A 21,890-nucleotide genomic window follows, 5' to 3' on the forward strand; every position below is an offset into this window, starting at 1 on the left:
CTGTCGTATACTGTTTTGTAGGAGGCAAAATTATGCATAGAATGTACAGGAGTAGATAAAAATATCTCTATATCTATAGAAGTCTCTGTAATATCAACTTTAGCATTGAACTTCCTCTTAGTCTTCAAATTATGTATTTGTACTATATTTTTCTGATAATATTTATGTCCAAAACATTTACTTTACTGATATTTTGAAGTATCTTACATTCAGTAATCATATTTGAAGAATGTAAGTAGTATCCATGAGAGATGTTTATTTAGCAATTTATTATATATCTGCAAAAATAAAACAATCCTTAGCTCCATTTGTTTTGCTAACAATTATAATTAAAGAAGAAATTAGCAAAAGGTCGTGATTAGGGAATAAATGCTTTTAAAAATCTTGAGACTATTGGGGAGCTTGGTGGGCTCAGTCAGTTAAGCGTCCGACTATTGATTTCAGCTCAGGTCATGATCTCAGGGTCCTGGAATCGAGTCCCATGTCAGGCTCTGTGCTAACTCCCCACTCTCTCTCACTCTCCCTCCAAAGATAAATGAATGAATGAATGAATGAATGAATAAATAAAATTAAAAATCTTGAGAGTACATGCTAGAAAAAAATGTTAAAAAACCAAGTATTTCTCAACATAACTTCAATGTTACTGTACAATTGATGAGGGAGGGGGAGGCTGGCTGAGGACAAAGCAAAAGCTGGCATCTTGCACCCCCTCTCCATCCGCTCCCCTCAGTGATGTGTGTGGCATTCCTCAGGTACCCCTGACTGCCAAAACAAATAGTTAACTTGCTGAGATCACAATCCCGCAAGACAGGAGTCTCCCTTGGTTTAACAAAGAAGTTACATTATCAATAGCACAATTTCCAGAGGCAAAATGACTCAGTACCTCAAGCCTTAATGTCACCCTCCCCTCCATAAACAAAACTGAAGGAGGCCTGGGGTAGAAGGACCGAAATCTCACTAACAGAGACAGCTTGATAGCAGGATTGTGACATTTCACCAGGAATCTCCCAACCCTCTTGATGTTAATGGCTCGCCAAGAGACAGCATTGATCAAGCCTCCGGTATCCCTGCACCTCGGAGGCCTCCTTTAGCATATGAAAGCTCCGTTCAAACCTCCATTTCCCTCACCTTCCCCCAACCGCAGGGTACATAACCTGCCATCCCTCACAACCCGGGGCAGCAGCTCTTCCTGCCCACGGGTCCTGTCCCCGTGCTTTAATAAACCACCATTTTGCACCAAAGATGTCTCAAGAATTCTTTCTTGGTCATCGGCTCCGGACCTCAGCCCACCGAACCTCACCCAGGTTCTAGAACTTCATCACAATCACATAGAAGAAAAAATTCTTTTTACACTATTATGAAAAGAAATATTTAATACTCATCATGTCTTATTTTCTTTTTAAAAAACATAATCAATATTTTTGAGAGATATTGTTAATGTTATAGTTAACAGAGTCTTTCTCAGATAAGCCTTCAATAAATTGTTGTTGAGTATCAATTGCAGGACAATTTCCAACGAATCATCTCTTATATGGTACAAATCAGAATTATACTGGTCTATGATATCCTACCTCTGTATTAACTCTCTCATCTTTGCCTCTGAACTATCTGATGGTACATTTTAACTATGACAGCTTGCTGTTTAAATATGCTTTGAGGAAAAAGTTCAGTCAGAAAGAAGGCATTAACCCTTCTTAACATGTCATGTGGTTTTCCTAATCCCTTGCCTCTAATACCTGAGATAATAGAAGATATCTCATTAAAAGTAAAAATCATTTGCTTTCCAAAGTGCTTTTTTTTTTTTTTTAACAAAGAAAGGAAAATTATTAACAAATATGTTGTGGCTTGGAGTATTTGGGGGGTCTCTCTTTCATGAAGGGAGTAGAAGAAATTGAGACTTTTACTTCAGTTGAAGTCCAACCCATGTGGACTTAATGAACAAATTGCAGGACAGAAATTGTGGACAGAAGAGCTAAATTTGAAAGACAAAAACCTTAGACTCTTATGTATTAAAAAAAAATAATAATAACTTCATGAGCTCCAGTTAAGGAAGAATTTTTCCAACATGGCACAAAAACATCACAAGCCATAAGGAAAAATTAATAAATTTGAGAGATTCAAACTTTAAAACTTTGATACCCCAACATCTACACGCATACCCATTTTAAACAAATCAAAAAACAAGATCCTAACTGGAATAAATATTTGCATTATTAATATTCAGAAAATATAACAAATTACTATGTATCATTCATAAAAGTCAAAGGAAGTAAATGGGAAATTCAGAGGAGAAACTAGTCTATAAATGTAAGGGGAGGAGAAAGAGGCTAACAGGGAATTGCAAATTAAAGCAATGAGATTTCATTTGCATGCAGATTAACCAAATTAAGATAGTGAGAACCTGAAGTTAGTGATTTTGCAGACAGAAACTTTATACTCTTGGTGGAAATGTAAATTAATAAAATAATTTGGAGAACAGTATTTTCAATATCTTATGAAATACATATAAACTCTGAAAAATTCCTTTCTCAGTACGCCACATAGAGAAGCTCTTACATAGGTGCTCTAGGAGACAAGACAGAAAGACTGGAACTTCATAAAAATATTGGTTTTTGTTAACATAACAATGGAATTAACTTGAGTGTCTCTCAGTAGAAGACTAGTTAAATAAAAGTGGCACATTCCCATTTTAGAGTACTACTGAGTGATTTAAGTAAAACGGGCCAGAAAAATACCAAACTTAAGATAGCTGTTATATGTGGAGATGGAAGAGTAAAATGTAATTCCACCTTTTGTGTTTGACTTAGGTTATTACTAGATTGAGAAACTAATTATGGTAAATAAGGGACTTCAACATGGTCTGAAATATATTAAAAGACAAACTTGAAAAAAAGGAAACAGATATGCTAACAGTTGTCACTTTTGGGTCACGAGGAATTAAATATAAATTTGCATGTTTATTTTTTAGTTCTTTCTCTTAAAATTAAAAAAAATCATGATCATAATATCACTACTCTTCAATGTTTTTAACTGAAAATACTAGGATGCTTCCACTAGAGTGCAAAATTACAACAACATTACTATCAAAATTCAAAGCTACACTGCAAGTCAATTCCCATTTATTTGAAACTGTTTTTTGATTTAGGCTTTCAATTTTTGTGATAATACCTGGAGCAGTTTTAAGTTCCCTGAAAAACAAATATTTGATTTCCTCCCTAGAATATAATAAAAGAGCAATCAGGAGGCAAAGCAAAGTATAGTGAGGTCCTGTTAGGCTCATTTATGAATCATAAAAGGCTTGATAATGTTAAATACCAATTGCAATGCTAGGGCAGCATGCTGGGAAGCATTCATGCAGTTGGAAATCCATAGCATCACTGGTCTTCTTCAAAATAATGTAAAATAAGGGTGAATTAGATCCCAATAGACTTTCCACTTCACCATTGTTGTGTTATAAACTGAAACTGAATCTCTTTCTCACTGTTTTTTATAAGAAATCTGCCAAATGGTCAAGCTTTTGTTTGTTTGTTTTTAAAATTTCAACAGCACTTGAAGCTAGAAAAAGGAGCCTCATTAAAAAGAAAAAGCTTTTATTGACCAATACACTCTTACCAAACATAAATAGTTAATGATATCAAAATACAAACCTCTTTAAGCACAGAGAAGTTGTAACCTTTGGAAAATAAGTTGGCCCCTCCGGAAGATCTAAGTTTAAAATGTTATTTAAAAGAAAACATACACTTTTAATAGACTAAAACTTCAACCTACACAATTTTTTAAAAAAGATTTTTATTTATTTATTTGAGAGAGAGAGAGCATGTGGGGGGATGAGGCAGAGGGAAAGAGAGAGAAACTCAAGCAGACTTCCTACTGAGTGCAGAAACCCCCTTGAGGCTCAATCTCACAACCCTGATGCGGACCTCAGTAGAAACCAAGAGTCGGTTGCTCAACCAACTGCACACCCAGGTGCCCCCCATCTATACAATTCTAATGAGGTAAAGGGACTATGAATATAGTTTTAAGACCCTCTCATTTTTTAGTTGTAATTATAAAAAATAGATAGCATCCAAATTCCCAAATTGCCCAAGTAAGAAATAACTGTGGATTTGCAGACATAATATTCCCTCACACAGTTTTATCAGCATTATGACACTAGGTCAGAAAAGGCCCGGAAGATCACTGGTGTAAGAGTGTGCTGAAATTTGCCTCCAGCTGAGGCATATTCTGCTGGAAAAATGAAAAAGCAAAGAATTTCAAATAACAAGGAGTGTCTCTGATCTCTGGTCCATTTTTAACCTGCACATACAGAGACTTTGCATACCGCTGTATTAACTTATGTATGGATGTTTACAAGTATAAATTTTCCCGAAGTTTTCCACTGCCAAGGCAAACATCACCAGAGATTTGAAAATAATTTAACTGCCCTTGTCTCCTTTAAGTAGTCCCATAATAATATGTGCTGCTAGCTTATGGCAGCTTAGGTGTTTTCCCTCATGCTTATGAATAACTCTAGTTGGCTTTATGAATAACATACTCACAACAGTAGTCTCATGAGTCCATAAATGAGTTATTAGCCATAAAGAATACACAACCCAAAGCTACAAGTAAAATTTATGCCTAGCTTAATACAATGGTTGCATTAGCAAGTTTTGTTCTTACCTCTGCTCAGTCAGGCTCCAACAGAGTCGGCAGTTACTTAGACGTAAACTGGAGGCAAGGGGGGGCTGATAAACAGGCTACACATTAGAAACCTGAGGGCACAATATCCCCATTTTGTGCCTTTCAACATCCCTGCCTAGGGGCTTCCAATACCCTGGGGTTGACAGACCAAGAGTCACAAGTGTAGAACATGTGTTCTGCTCTTCAGCCTCTGCCCCCTGGGTAACCTAGAGCTTCACTGTAATACCTTTACATTGGGGTTTCAACCCCTTTCCCTCAGGGAGGGAAGATGGTCAGGACAATTTGGGCAAGAACTTTGTGGGGCAAAAACTACCCCTCCAGGCCAGGAGGTAGAAGGAGTCTCTTAGATGATTGGAAACAAACTCACTGGGAGACACCCCCCAGCTATGACCCCAGCAGACAGAAAAAGAAAAGACACCCCTGACTGACACCGCCCCCAACCCCCGGCTCCCACACTTACCACCTCCAGACCTGCCCACTCTCCCATCTTAAACCTGTAGTGTCCTTAATAAACTGCTTTGTGCTTGCTACCTTCCTTATTGGCTGTATTTATTCGAGCATGGGGCCTCAGGTAAATCTTTTGTGGGGAATCCAAGAAACCGAGATCTCCATTCACAAAACACAGACTCTGCCACTTAGAATAGCTCAATAGCTAACCTTGGTTCAAGACGGGAAAACTTTATAACATATTACACAGAACATTATATAAAAACTTAGAATGCTTTAATTTCAAAAAGGAAAGGACGTCACAATGTATTTCTTTACTTGGTCCTTGAATAGAAACTTTCACTGGGGCCTTCAAAGGCAACATAAAAATAAAAGCATTTGGAAAATACGTAGCATTTTCTCTAAGGAGAGTGGCGCTTGAGTTTAACATTTGTTATGGAACACTGTCCAACATTTGTGTCATTCTTTAAATAAGTATTCTTTAATGCTGAACACTTTCTACAATTGTATCATTTGTGTCTCCTGATTATTTTCAGTATAGGAAGTAAATGAATACTACTAAGTATATAACACAATACAGAGGACTACAGATGCAGTGAACTGATAAGGTAAAATAGTGCTCTTATTTAGATTTTAATTAGCCTGATGACTCACAAAAAATATCAACTTTTATAGCTGCCCAACAAACTTCAAATAGAATGGCCCATGGCACCAATCATCATTAAAACACAATTGATAGCCTGATGGAAAGACCTAAAATGGCAGGTTACCTATATAAAGGAAAATTGCCTAGATTGCTCTTCTGTTTCCTCTGTAGTAGGACATATGCTATCAACATTTTTGAAATTTACCAAATCATTTGTTTCTGAGTAATTTTTATTTTAAAAATGTATTTAAGTAGTGCTAGGTTGAAATTTTAAAAGATTTAGGCAAGGACAATATAGCTCTTTACTTTCAGTTTTAATAGAATTCAAATTTGACACATTACCAAAGCATAAAATAAATCAAAGAGGTCCAAACATGTTTTGATTTTACCTCTAATGATTACTTTGATTTTAAAAATATACATATTAAATAGTAATTTTTTAAACTGGGTGTCTCTCCTTTGCTGGTACCCTAAATATCATCCCTCCCCACCAATTTATCTTACCTATTGCTAATCTCACACTGAATTTGACTTTCTATTAGTTTTTCCCTATATTTAATTCTAATATAAAACCACCAGACATAGATCATTTAGGTAGAATGAGATAACTGAACATCAAAAGTCCTAATTAACAGTTTTATTATTAAAACTTAATTCCGATATTGTGGACTCTGATACAAAATTAATATCAATAGCAACCCTAATCCCTACATTTTTCACACTGTAGTAGTGTCTACATGTTTTACGTTTTAGTCCTCAGCAAGCATGCTCATTAACAATATAGTAGAAAGAATAAGTAAGAAAACACAAATTTCATACTTAATGTGTCTGTATTGTTTATCAACTACATGTCAAGCACTGCATTAGGGAATTTATATATATATCATACTAATTATTAATATGACATTATCCTTATTTTATTTTTGAGAACACTAAGGTTCAAAGAGTTTAAGGCAATGTGCCCAAGGCATAAAACTACATACCAGAAGAATTAGGATTTGAACTCACATCTTAACAGGGACTTACTAGTGTGCTGTGTTGTGCATGGAGATGATGGAAGGGGAAGGTGCTTTCAGGGGAAGGCTTGTGACTTTCTAAGGACTAACTGCCTCAGGGAGCCATGTTCTCCTAATATCTTTCTTGTATCTTCATATTACATCACCAAGGAATCATCTCTCATTAGATCATAATAAATTTGAGAGATTATGCCAAGCCCTGTACTTTGCGGGTCTTCTCAAAAAAGAGATATGGAGAGGCTCCTGGGTGGCTCAGTGGGTTAAAGCCTCTGCCTTCGGCTCAGGTCATGATCCGAGGGTCCTGGATCAAGCCCCACATCAGGCTCTCTGCTCAGCAGGGAGCTTGCTTCCCTTCCTCTCTCTCTGCCTGCCTCTCTGCCTACTTGTGATCTCTGTCTGTCAAATAAATAAATAAAATCTTTATAAAAAATGTTTAAAGAAAGAGAAAGAGATGGAGAAGAAGGTGGTTAAGACAGGTTTTACTAAAATAACAAAGATTCGGAACTGTAAGGGCAAATGCAAATTAAACACAGGAGGCTCAATTCTCCCTATTGAAAATAAAGGAATAAATCCCCTCCCCTTTTCTTAGAACATTTACTTTAGAAAACTTGTAAGTCCTTTCACTCATTGAAATACATATAAATCTTCAAAAAGTTAATTAAGCCTCTTTCCAGCTTTATGACCTAAGAATGCCTTTCCCAAGGATCTGGGGGGTATCTTTTTAAAATGTAATCACCATAGAAGATAGCACCCTATTTTCAAATTTTTGGGGGGAGAGGAGCAGCCTAATTTTGGTGGGTGGAAGCCTAAGACCTACCTTTCTCATAAAGACTTGTAAGTTTATTTTTCTATTGTATAAAACCAATTAGTAAACACAGATGTTCATCCCAGTTTCCAAATGAATTTAGGAGGAACCATATGTAATGAATGGTGTTTTTAAGCCTTCTTACTTGAGGACTACGTATTGTTTATCTTGAGAACATATATGCAATGGGTTGTGTCTTCCTGGCTATTAAAAAGGGTGAGATTTCTTTGTTTTTCAATCTCTTAGTGAATTGCTTTTGGTGTGAATTCCATTCTGGTTTAATGCCTATTCATTAATAAAATTATTTTATTTTTCGTCTACCTTTATGAAAAGGTTTTCTAGGTTGGAAAGAGGTTTTATTTTTAATTGTATTTCCCCATCACCACACTTGTGTAAATACAGCCTCTTGATGGCTATCTCCCTTCGACTTAACCTAGTAAAACCTAAACAAAAACAAAAACAAAACAAAACAAAATTGAAAATGATTTGGCACATAGTTCATATAAAAGAAATATTAGTTGCCTCTGCACCCAAATTTATATAAAAATAAGTAGTATAATTTAGATGGGCTCTAGCCCATAGTTTCAGGTATGGACACATGACCCAAGTCTGGCTACTCCAACTACCACTTTCTTAATTTTAGCTTTTTGGATTAGTTCAGAGAATGAGTACCTTATCCAAACTGACCCAACTGATACCCATCCCACCTTACCCTAAACCCCCACCATGGGTTTTGCTGAAACTTTGGCAAAAGAAGACCTCTATCTCTTTCAAAAGGAGGGCTTTAAGGATCAGGTAAGCCCAGAGTAGAGTTTCTTTAGTTCAGCATGACTGATGATTAGGGCCAAATAATTCTTTTTGTGTGTGAAGGGCTGTCTTGCACATAGTTTAGAGGTTAGCGCCACTAGCTTCTACCTTTAGATGGTAGTAGTAACACCCCCCCCCCAACCTCCTTAAGATAGTAAAAATGTCTTTGGGGGCAAAAAAACAAAAAACAAAAAACAAACCAAAAGAACAAAAAAACCTCCCAGAGGTTGATAACCATTGGCCTAAAGCCACCATAGTTCACCTTTGTCACCATATGGAAGATAGTACTTAAGAATAAAACATACGGAGAGGAGAGTAAAGCCAAGAGACAATAAGGTAGCAAAAGAGAGGTCAGTCATTAATGACATACTTTAAGACCCTGGAGCCAACTATACTTGAAGTGAGAACCACCACTGGAGTTTTCAGTGTCATGGGGCTTTTAAAAAGCTATATTTGTACAAGCTATTTTTAGCCATGTTTCTGACATTTGCACCTAAAATAGTTCTGACTGATTGTATAACTATCTTACAACTTACATTTAAACAGGTATGACAGATATTGAGCTGGTAATTAAAGTGTGGCAGGTGTTATGCAAGAAGGTTAGTGTGAAAACTCATAGCAGGTGGGTTTTGTGGGGTGGGATGGGGAAACATCACTGGAGAAGAGTTTCTGAAGTTAAACAGAAATAATTCAGGTGAAGTGATTGAGGTGGAGGTTGAGGACAGTGGTACACAGAAAACTAGCCTGGAAGCAAAAGAGAACAAGATTGAAAAAAGTCCACATGGCTTTGGCTGGATAGGGCAGAATAGAAGAAAATATAGAAAGGTGTGCCAATTAGAGTGGACATTGATTCTCAAATTTCAGAGAATATCAGAATCACCACAGAGGCTTGTTAAAAGACTACCAGTCTCCACTCCAGAGTTTTAGATCTAGTAATTCCGGGGTACGGCCTGAAAATTTGCATTTCTAGCAAGTTTGAAACTGATATTGATTCTGCAGGCTGTGCAACGTACTTCAAAGACCTCCGGTGTCAGGAAATTTTAAGGGATAGTGCAGGATCCCAAGGCTAACAGTAGCTGAACTGTAACTACCCTTAAGATCCGAAGAAATAAAGCTATGTAGGGTGTAAATTGGAACTGAGAACAGGAGAGAGATTTGTGAAGAGCAGGGATCATAATGAGAAAGTGAGGTGCCTTGTAAGGATGCAGCCAGCTCAAGGCAACAGCTCAGGGAGTGAGGAAGGAAATAAATATTCTGACCTCACTCTCTTTCCCTCCCTTGGATCTCTTTCTGGGTGCCCTATTGATTTACTCCAGGTAAGACAACCTTCCAATACAGAAAGCACGGTGGAGAAGATCTGAGACTAGATCTGAATAGTAAAAAGATTTCCATAACAGATAAACAATGACCAAATACGAAAGGTTTATAAATATATAGTCAGTCCTATATCCTTAGAATAATGTAAACTACTGGAGGATTTTATGCAAGAAAAGAGCACGATAAGATTTTCCTTCTGAAACATGCCCTTTTCTTGCATAAAATCTTCCAGTAATACACACACGTACAACCCCTCACAGAGATAATGGATTAGACGGAAAAGGACCTCATATTGGGATATTATTCCAGATGACAGTGGAGATGGAGCTAAGTAGGCAGGTTTTGGAATTATTTAAGGAGCACACTCAATAGAACATAGTGGAGTGAGAAACGATTTAAACATGACTACTAAAAAAATGACTACTAAATTTTGGCTTGGGAAACCTATTGACTCATTGCTCCATGTACTGATATAGGAAACTCATCAAAAAGGAAGGCTCAAGAGAGCGAAATAACAAATTCAGTCTGGAATATGCTACCTTTGAGATGCTTATGAAAAATTTAAGCCAAAAATATAACAGAAGTGGATTGATATATGGGTCTAAGGCTCAGGGCTGAAGACATAGAAAGGTAAAATTTCAGCAGGAGAAAGGTTATCAAGCTACAAGACAAGGTAAGCTTATCCAAGGAAGGCAAGAAGTTTAGGGTGTTTATCTGGTTATCAGTAAGAGTTACTATTTTTTTGTTGTTGTTGAAATTAGCATATTCATAAATATGCAAACCGGGTTGAGTTTGTACAAAGAAAAATATATTGACTATAATCATCATTCTATTTTAATATGGCTTGTGCTAAATATTAAAAACTAAGGCTATGTTGACAATATGAGACGTGAGGAGGGTACCAAGAAAGGGAATACTAGTAAGGGAAAAAAGGAAGGTGAAGTGACAGATTTGGCACCAAGAAGAATAAAATGACTCAATGACTTGAAGCCCTCATCAGTGGTCTCAACTCAATACCACAAGTAATTTTCTTGAGAAACAAGTATTAACTGATAATATCCCCCTTACTAGTCCCTTACTTGGTGTGTCATCTTTAAAGCCATAGATATAAATCATTATTTCCTAACCTCATTTTCTACTCTTAATTTCCTTGAAGAAACATAGATAATAAGTCAAAAAGAAACAAATTCTAGAAAACAAAAACCTTCAATCCCTTTGAATCTCAAAAATCTTAATGAAAGGGCATTAATTGAGCACCTCTGACAATATATACATAAAGACATTGATGATCTAAAACTCCCGAGCTTTGACTCAAATAAAAGCTTTATATAAACCACTTATTCCAAGGTCTGATAGTGGATATCCATTGTATTGCTCTGTGCAGCATCCATTCTTCTTTCTTCAGGTATAAAAATCCTAATTTTCCTTTAAAATTTCACAGTTCCTCAAATCTAAATCTACATCGTTTTAAAAGAGGTTGACCCCCAACTCCTAGTTTCTTAAATGAATATATATGCTCCCAAGCTATCCAGTGAGAATGGCACTTCCTACTGAATGGAAGAATTGTTTCAGGATTTAGTTTATGACCTACCTCAGGCCAATGAAAACAAATTTGGGGTCTCTTGATGAAACACGATCCAGGTGTTTTACTTCTACCTGGATGTTTGATCTAGAGCTGCTGGTGGCAATTGTTCTTGACACTTGTTGGGAGGCACATGTCCAAGAGTAAAACAAATACAAGGAAGCAAGACTAAACTGAGGCAAAATCCAGCCATACCACCTCTGGACTTGTCAAAGATGCAAACATACAAGTTAACATTTTTGCTAAACCAGCTGGAATTGCATTTTTGATGGTTACTGCTATATTAATAGAAGAGAACATAAAGTTTAAAATTTTATATTTGGTTCCAAATCATATATTGTCATCATATTTAATGGATTTTACAAAGTTAAAATATAAATGGACCATTTAAGCAGAATTTTTTAAAAATAATTAATCAAGTCTGGAACTTTAGGACCTTATTGAGTAAATTTCAAGTCATTAAAAGAAGTATGTGGAAGATTTAAAGAAAAATATATTTTAGGGGTGCCTGGGTGGCTCAGTGGGTTAAAGCCTCTGCCTTTGGCTCAGGTCATGGTCACAGGGTCCTGGGGTCAAGCCCCACATCGGGCTCTCTGCCCAGCAGGGAGCCTGCTTCCCCCTCTCTCTCTTTCTGCCTCTCTGCCTACTTGTGATTTCTCTCTCTGTCAAATAAATAAATAAAATCTTTAAAAAAAAAAAAAGAAAAGAAAAATATATTTTAAAAATGATTGTTTATTTGTATTGTTATTCTGCTTCTAACCAAAGCCTAATATCTCCTTCTTGATAGAAAGATGAAATATAGCTAGATAGATACATACATACATACATACACACATATAGATAGATTCAGGTCTCCCTTATTTCCTTACTCTTGATGATAAGTTTTGTAATTAACAGCAATGAAGTATTTCAAAATGCTGCAAAAATTGCCTGTATTTGCTACTTCCATTAATAAGAACTTTAGGGTACAGTTCACATTGTATTTTAAAGGAACGTGTATTTTGTTGTTTTATAGAATATTTAGCAAGAATTACATGCCTTAATATTACAGAAAATGTCAAAATAAACTTAAATGTTACAAAACACAAAACCAAATGCAAAGTTATTATTTTTTAAGATAAAAGAGCATATTTCAAAGGGATGAATTGACACTACTGACTGACAAATTACGAAATAATGCCTTCATTTTAAGTGAAAATTATCAATTATAAAATTATAAGTTATGAAATAATGCCAAAAAAGGAATGTCTGACTTATTCAACTAACTAACTAAATAAATAAAATGTTTATCCTCCTGCTTCCATATGCTTAATGCATTTGCATTATTTTTATACAGTATCATATTCCATCCTTTTGGATTGCTTTCATTTCTACTTTAAAGTAAGAACTATCCTATCCTCTAAAGATAAGAAGTATCAAAAATAAAAAATAAAAAAATAAAGATAAGAAGTATCCTATCCTAGTTTAGGAAATTTTTATCACAAAATTTAGAGTTTGCATCACTCATTCTTATTGTTGATTATGAACTTAGCATTATAAAGGTGAAAAAGAAATAAATTGTTGGGCACCCACATTATAATTTGCAAATTAGGACTAAATATTTTAAGGTACTAAATCACTACATACTAGTTAATTTATAACAGACACCTCTTTTTTTTTTTTTTTTTTTTTGATTGTATTTATTTATTTGACAGACACAGATCACAAGTAGGCAGAGAGACAGGCAGAGAGAGGGAGAAGCAGGCTCCCTGCTGAGCAGAGAGCCCGATGCGGGGCTCGATCCCAGGACCCTGGGATCATGACCTGAGCCGAAGGCAGAGGCTTTAACCCACTGAGCCACCCAGGCGCCCCAAGACACCTCTTTCTAATAGAACCAAACATCCCTCTTAGATTCTTTATATTTAAGGGCAAAAATAATATCTACTTTATTATTTAAGAAAATACATACTTGAAATACATTATTTCTCTTTGTCATTAACCCCTGACCCTCAAAAAATTTTTAAAAAGTAAATCTTTTACTTTTTGTAATGACAATAATGAGAAAAGACACTTACATGATCAATCAGTTCACGGACCATTCCATTCCATTGTCCATTGGCATCATCCTGAGCTCCATATTTCCCATCCTCCACAAGTCTAATTTCATACGTAAAGCCAAGGATTGTCGATAACTCTCTGAGGAGGTCAATGCAGTAGCCCTCAAATCGATCATTCCCGTAGAGAGGCTTGTCAGATTTCTTAAACAGGACATAGGGTTCCTCCTGGAAATAGTAAACATGAAGATAGGAGGTATTAATTAATCATAAAACTACGAGAATTGTAGCTTTCCTTAGAAGACAGAATATTTCACATTAATTTAGAATAACAGTCAATTTTATTTTCTGTTAATTGTAATTAATACAAGGTGAAATCTTAAGAAGGCAGACTACTTTGGGAGTATTTGTGCTTCAAAAGAGAATATGTGACTACAGTAATTTCACCATGACTATATAATAAAAATATGATGTTATTTATCTTCTAACATATGTGAAAATAACATATAATGTGATATATGCTATAAAATAAGTAAACATAAGATCCAATTTCACATGATTGCAATATCCCAACTTGAATCACATCATTTACTCAATATCTGCTGTTCTATTTCAGGGGGATGTATTGATGAAAGAATGATAAAAACTCACTGCCTAATTGCCTACTATGCTCTAAAAACTGGAGTAGGGACTCTTACATATTACCACATTTTGTCCTAACAAATATGAAAATTTTAAGTACTATATTTATAGGGAAAAATAGTAACTTACTTTGGAATATAGAAAAAGAAACAACATTTATCAAAGGTTTCTGCATTCATACAACAACATTTTAGGGAACACCTACTATGAGCCAACCCTCCTCTATATAAAAGAGAAATTTCTGAGTCATGAAGTTCATGATATAGATGAAGAAATCAATAATAAATGTCTAAAGAAATAGAACACATAACTTCTGATGCTGATAAATGACATAAAAGCATAAAATAGGGCAATAGGATACAGAAAAACTTCAAGGTACTTGGCAAGATAAAAGAGGACAAGACAAAATTGAGTAATATGTCTGGAAGTCTTCACTGAGGAGAGGAGAGATGAGGTAGAACCTAAAAGATGAGAAACAGTTTAGCCATTTGAAAATCTGAAAGACGAGAATTTCAGGTCAAGGACGCAGCAAGTAAAAGCCCCGAGGCCAATATGATACTGGAGTGTTCCAGAAAGAGGACTACTGCCATCAGTGTGACTGAAGTCACATCCGGGAGGTGAGGGAATCAGTTGAATAAAGTCAGAATGAATAGAGAGTGAGGAGCCTTAGAGGCTCTGCACAACAGGCCCCGTTAAAAATTCATATGTTTAATTAAGTACTAAGAGGATCCATGCGTTAACATATTTTTGTGGGGCAGGAAGAACATGGTATCCTGTGAATAAACCAGAGTGCAACTGGCTCTACTACTTACTATCTGACCATGGGTACAGGCTCTAGAAGGCACTCTCTTAGGGAAAGACACTGCGGAGTGGAAAATTTAGAGGAGGTTGCCATGCCAGTCTGTCTAGAATGGTGATTACCCTCTTCCCAACCTCTGGAGAACAACGATCATCCCATGAGGGTCATTACACCTTATTTTGGATATGATGGTAATGTGTCCTCTTGCCCATACACATCTCAGAAACAAGACTAATTCCATCTTTCTTCCCAACCCTGTTGACCTGGCTTATCCCTCTACTGTTTCACAGATGCTCTAGCCTGACTGGTTGCTGTTCTTTTCATGTTCCCACACACTGTCACTGTATGACAGAACTCCTGCTTAGAGATCAGCACACTGTTCCACATTTTCAACTAATTTTTGGAATGCCCTTTCATCTTTCTGCTTTATTGGACCATATCCCAATAACAGTGCTTCTCCTTCTGCCCTCTTTCATGGAGATCATCATCGCCTCCCATCCTTCAGGTACAAAGGCACATTTGGTGTCCTCCTTGCCCCTATTGCTACCCCAGATCATTTCTTCCCTCCTTTATGCTTCTGCTCCTCTAAGGCTCATGCCATTTTACTATACCATGCTCTGTCTCTTTACAGTTGCTGTTATCCAATGAACTCTGAACCAGAAGATGTATTAAGTGGGAAGGGAAGCCTTTACTTCTCAAATGTTTACCTACTGGACGACAATTTTGCTTTCTTTACCAACTCTTATCATTATTCTTTATGTATTTGAAATCCACCTACATGAAGCGTTCAACATGGTGTCTCAGTCCTTTTACCCCTCATTGCCAAATCCTTTCCCTCACTGGAATTAGCCTCCCTCTCCCACGACCACAGCTACACTCTGCAATGGTCAGAAAATGATCTCTCTCTATAATAAGATTTTTTTAAAGCCCATTCATCTAGCTCATTGTTCAGTCACACCCATGCCTACCATTTTTTGGTCCTATAAAGATCTCTAACTCAGTGACCCCTATACTTTTCCACTATCCATCAATCCCCTTTTAACCTCACTTCTGACTTCCAAACCTTGTCTGGCCTAGGTCTCATGGTCCATTAGAATAATTTCTATGCTATACACATCTTCAAGACTTTCATTCACCACATTTCACCAAAATATGCCTTACATGACATTTCTTTTCCTCTATGCCTACTCCTGAAGAGCTAAACAATACTAATTGTTTATACTCACAATTAATACCCTCAAATATTTTATGGTAGGATCTATTTCCAACTCTATGAGGTGAACATTTTGTCCATTTTTCTTTAACCTCACAACCCTCTACTCTAATACTTAGTTGATCACTTCAGTAAGAAAATAAAAGCAATCACATGCCATGCCCTTACATGCCCACAGCAAACCCCACCAAACTCATCTACCTGCATTCATTTTCTCTTTCTTTGTCTCCTGCTATAGAGGAACTAGAACTCTGCTTATTGGGCCAGTCCTAACAATTATATTCTGATTTTTGTATTAGTCAGGGTTCCAAAACAGGATGCCACTTTGAGCAGAGTAGTGATTTCAGCTGAGAAATACAACCGGTCTAACCTAACTACAGAACGTTTCCATGGAGATAGAAACCATGACCTCATTTGTCTCCCTCCCTTTGATCTCTTGCTGGGGCTTCCCACTGGTTAAACTGAATCAAAAGCCAGGGGATACATGAGTCTATTGATGTAATCCACACAAATCAGACACCTGGGACAGACCATAGAGTGAAGAAAAGTGAAGGATGGATCTGGGGACAAAAAGGATGATACATAGTCTATTCCCACCACATTTCACTTGCTCCAAGTCCTGATTAGCTGAGTTATCTTTATCTCCTTCATAACCAATCTGTCCCTTCGCATAGAATCATTTTCAAAGTATATATACTTTTCAAAGTATATATACTTGTTCCAATAGCCTTCACTTAGTCCTGTGACCCCCTTCTGCCACAGCTTAATTTTTCTGTTTCTCTTTATAGACAACTATCCAGAAAGATTTGTCTACACATGCTACCTCAATATTCCAGTTATCTGTCCATCCACTGGAGTGACTTCTAGACTTACTCGCTTAACTGATCTTGACACAACACTAATGACCTCCAATTTGCTGAATCCAAGAGATGTAGCTCTATTCTCTTTTTACTCAGCCTCTCAGCTGCATTTGCAAAACGAACCATCACTCTCCCCGCTCACCCACACACACATTTTAACACTCTCCTCTCTAAGCATGTCATTCTTCCTTGGCTTCCCTCCTACCACAATGGGAACTCCTCTCCGGATCTTTTGCTACTGTTTTTTTTTGTTTGTTTGTTTGTTTGTTTTGGGATTTTTTGTTTGTTTTTCTATCTTATTTTAAATGTTTATGGTCCTCTGTGCTTGGTTATAGCCCCTTTTCCTTTTTTTAAAAAATTGTCCCTAAATGACCTTACCCACACATATTAAATTCAGTAACATCTTTTTTCTTAAGATTTTATTTATTTATTTGACAGAGAAAGCAATCACAAGCAGAGAGGCAGGCAGAGAGAGGGGGGGAAGCAGGCTCCCCACTGAGCAGAGAGCCCAATCTGGGGCTTGATCCCAGGACCCTGAGATCATGACCTGAGCCTAAGGCAGAGGCTTAATCCACTGAGCCACCCAGGTGCCCCTAAATTCAATAACATCTTAAGCTGATGACTCCAAAATTTATATACCTGACCCAGACCTTTCCTAGTAAGCATTAGGCACACATATCCAGCAAGCACTTGTCAGTACCACTTAATGTCACATAGATATCTCACATTTAGTGTGACCCAAACAAAATTCATCTTTTTCTTAAAACTTGTATACCTTTTCTCTGATTTCAAAAAAAATGACACCATCACCTACCCAGTTACTCAAACCAGTTACTGAGGCATCATACTTGCTTCCCTTTCTTTTAGATCATTCACTAAAGAGCAACAAAAGATCTTAAAGTATATATTTAATTATATCCCCACCACTACTTCAAACCAACTAATAGATGACCAATGCATTTAGAATAATATTCAACCTCCTTGCCATGACCCCTGAAATCTGTTTTACCACTTGTTTTCACATTGGCAAATGGCTCCAGCACTCATTAAATTGATCAAGTCAAAAGCCAGGAAATTACTCTAACTCTCCATTCTATCCTTTGGAAATCCTGAAACCTATCAAGTTCCTTCCATTTACCCTGCTTTCAGCATGGTTCATGTAAACTTTATTTCCCCTGTAGGTTCCTATTGTAGTCTCTTATTTCTACTTTCCACTTCTATGTTCCCATACTCAATTTTCCATAGAAAGTCATAGTGATCTTTTAAAAATTAAATATGATTTCGGGGGAAATGGACATTGGGGAGGGTATGTGTTATGATGAGTGCTGTGAAATGTGTAAACCTGGCGATTCACAGACCTGTACCCCTGGGGATAAAAATACATTATATGTTTATTAAAATAAAAAAATTAAATATGATTTCATCATGCATCTGCTTAAAACCCAATAGTGGCTTTTTATTGAAACTTGTAAGAAAAAAAAAATGCAAAACTGCTTACCCTGGTGGTCACAGTGCTACACACTTTCCTCTCTGACCCTAGCTTTTCATTCCTCTCTCATTATATTTCAGATATATTAGTTTTCCTTCTGCTCCTCAAACTTGCCAAGCTCATTCCTGACTTGAGGTCTTTGCCTTGCCTTCCTTGCCCCCAATTTCTGACTGGAAAGATCTTTCCTAAGATCATTCTCATCACTCAGGTCTCTGCCCAAATATTGCTTTTTCAGTACTAGATACAAATAGTGTGTGTGTATATACATATATATAATATGCATATTTGTAATATAGAAATATATATATTTCTTTATAAGTTATTGCTTTGTTTGCAAATGATTTGTTTTTCCCATTGCATTTACTTTAATATGAAGTTTTATTATTTATTTATGTGTTTATTTATTATTATTCTTTAAATTAACTATTTGGGGAGTGTGTATTTCTTTCATGAGTGCAAGGACATTGGAGATTGCATTCATTAATATATGTCATTGCCTATAAAAATGGTAACCACACTCAGGAAATGTGTTCAATGAATAAAATATTCATTATGAAGGCTTATAGTCTACATTTCCCTCTTCAATCTCATCTTTCCTTAAATTCTAAATATTCTGTTTTCTTTCAGTTTCTCAAATAAAAAGCAAGTTTCTGCCTCAGAGCCTTTTAACATATTGTACTATGTGCCTATAATGTTCTTCAAATGGTGAGCTCCTTTCCTTCCTTTAAGGTTCAAATTAAATGTGAAACCTTTCCTGAACTAATTTAAAGAGATTCCTGTTATTCCCTATCTCAACACTTTATCTCCTCAATTAATTCATTTTTAAGTTATTTTATTTGTTGACTTACGTTTTGTTTGTCTCACTTCCTTGGAATATAATATCCATATTGATTCATTTTAGTATCTCCCCTGCTTAACACTGCCTGGCACATAGTAAATGCTAAGTAAACATTAGGGGAATAAATGATTGATACATTGGTGAATTCTCTGACTCAACTTTCTCATCTCTAAGTAGATTTAACAATGCTTTTATAATTATTTTGAGAATTAAATAAATGGAAATTAGTAAAAAAATCTTCTTAATATTATTTTATTATTTTTAGCCTCCCAATAATTTTCAATGGATTTTAATAGACTTTTTTTTTTTTTTTTCGTTTTTCTAGAGTGGGAGGATGGAGGGGCACAGGGAGAGGGAAAGAGAGAATCCTAAGTGGGTTCCATGCCTAGCACAGAGCTTGACACAAGGTTCAATCCCACAACCCCAGGATCATGAGCAGAAATCAAAATTCGAACACTTAACCAACTGAGCACAGCTATAGATTCACAGTAAGTTCCACTGGAAAGGAATTCCCATATACCCCCGACTCCACACATACCTAACCTCTCCCACTATCAACATCCCCCACCAAAGTGATACATTTGTTATTTTGGATAAATCTACATTGATACATCATTTAAAAATATTTATTTATTTATTTCAGAAAGAGAGGGCCATGAGCATAGGGAGGGGCAGAGGAAGAGGAGGAGAGGATCTCAACACTCCCTACTCTGTGTGGAGTCCAATGCAGGCCTAGTCTCATAACCCTGAGATGACTTGAGACAAAATCCAGAATTGGTTGCTTAACCAACTGAGCCACCCAACCAGGGGCCCTGACATTGACGCATCATTACCACTCAAAGACTATACCTTCCATTAGGGTTCATTCTTGGTGCTGTACTTTCATTGGGTTTTGACAGATGTAGAATGATACATTATAGAATGATACATAGTCCATCATTGAGGCATCACACAGAAGAGTTTCACAGCCCTAAAAATCCTTTGTGCTCTATTCATGCTTCTCTCCCCTCTAACATCTGATAACCACTGATCTTCTTAGTGTCTCTATAATTTTCTCTTTCCCAGAATTCATATAGTTGGATTCAAGCAGTATGCAACCTTTTCATATTGACTTCTTTTACTTAGTAATGTACATTTAAGTTTCCTCCATATCTTCTCATAGCTGATACCTCATTTCTCTTTAGTGCTGAATGACAGTCCGTTGTCTAGATGTACCATGTTTTATTTATCCATTCACCATTCACCTACTAAAGTATATCTTGGCTGCTTCCAAGTTTTTTCAATTACAAATAAAGCTATTGTAAACATCCATGTGCCGGTATTTGTACAGATATAAATTTGGTAAAACTTGTTTGGAAAAATATCAGTGCATCTCATATGATCTAATAATGGAATAGGAATAATGGTAAGAAATCATCAAAATGTCTTACAAAGTGGCTGTATTGTTTTGCATTTCCATTAGCCATGAAGGAGAGTTCCTATTGCTCCACATCCTCACCAGCATTTGGTGTTGTCAGTGTTCTGGATTTTTGCCATTCTAATAGGTATGTAGTGGTTTTTCATTGTTGCTTTAATTAAAAAATCCTAAGGACATATGATATTGAGCTTCTTTTCATATGCTTGAATGGAGTTTTATTAGAGCTATTTTACTATTTCAACTGTTTTACTAGTTGGACTATCTTATTTACTAGTAGGACTATTTCACTAGCTTCTTTTATTAGTTGTCATTTTTCAGAGAGGCTACATAATTTTCCCAGGTCACATAGTTAAGAAGAGATAAAAGGAAGCTAAAAAGAGGCAAGGCTAAGAACTCAGCTTTTCTAAATTCCAAAATACATACTTTTCCCATTATTTTAAGTTGCTTTCTATACCATAAGAGCATTTATAGAAAATCTACATATGCTGGATTTTTAAATGGAATTATGTCAAGCACATAGGTATCAGAAATTAATTTATAGCTGTAAATTCACAGCTGGGTATTTGGGTTTACCTAAGGTAAAGGATAGTAAGAATCCTGTCTAATTTTTAAGTACTATATAATTACATACAAAATTAATTCTCTAGGGGCATAGAAAGTATTACCAATGTGATAAATATGGTTTTCTTCCTCCCCTACAGTTGTTATTTGGATAATAATACTATTATTCCTCTCTATTCTTAGTGGCATGCTAGTCTTTTAAGTTAGATAACACATGTCCATGGATGACAATTTAAATGCCCTTGTTACCTTGGAAGAGGAAGAAGCCTATTAGGTAAACAGCTTTCTTTGCTGGGTATTTATATCTTAGGGATATTCAGGTGTCTCTTTTTCTGGTTCCTCCACAGAAAATTTTTGAAAACTTTTGAATACTTTAACTATAATATTTATCTTATTGAGTAGTAATTGCTGATATATACATATATGTATAGTTCAGAAGATATTTCTTGAGTAATTTATATGGCATGGTAATTACTTAAATTTCCATCAAAAACACCAAAATCATATAGATAGAGGGGAAATCAATAGAAGAGGGGATAGCCTGAGTATTTGGGGCTAATGGAATGGGAATCAAAAGAAACACATTGGTATAATACATTAATCCTTTTGAATTCATTCTTGATTTCATTTAGTTTCTGATTTATAAATAAATGCATGTGTTGGTGTTTTTTTTTTTTTAAGTCACAAAAATTGACCATTTATCAAGTTCTATACACTAAGTAATAGAACTATCTAATA

General features: G+C 36.0%; 1 protein-coding gene across 3 annotated transcripts in view; it reads right to left on the reverse strand.

Moving 5' to 3' along the window:
• Nucleotides 1–21,890, reverse strand: part of GRIK2 (glutamate ionotropic receptor kainate type subunit 2) — a gene marked incomplete at both ends in the record, with an annotated part of 637,516 nt that overhangs the window by 185,539 nt on the left and 430,087 nt on the right. For all 3 annotated transcript variants that reach the window (XM_080806625.1, XM_080806626.1, XM_080806627.1), the window contains one exon: nucleotides 13,355–13,561. In XM_080806625.1, the coding sequence (XP_080662751.1) occupies nucleotides 13,355–13,561 (207 nt within the window). The remainder of the gene's footprint in view (nucleotides 1–13,354; nucleotides 13,562–21,890) is intronic.

This window comes from Martes martes (assembly GCF_963455335.1).
Source record: "Martes martes genome assembly, chromosome: 6".
Lineage (NCBI taxonomy): Eukaryota > Metazoa > Chordata > Mammalia > Carnivora > Mustelidae > Martes > Martes martes.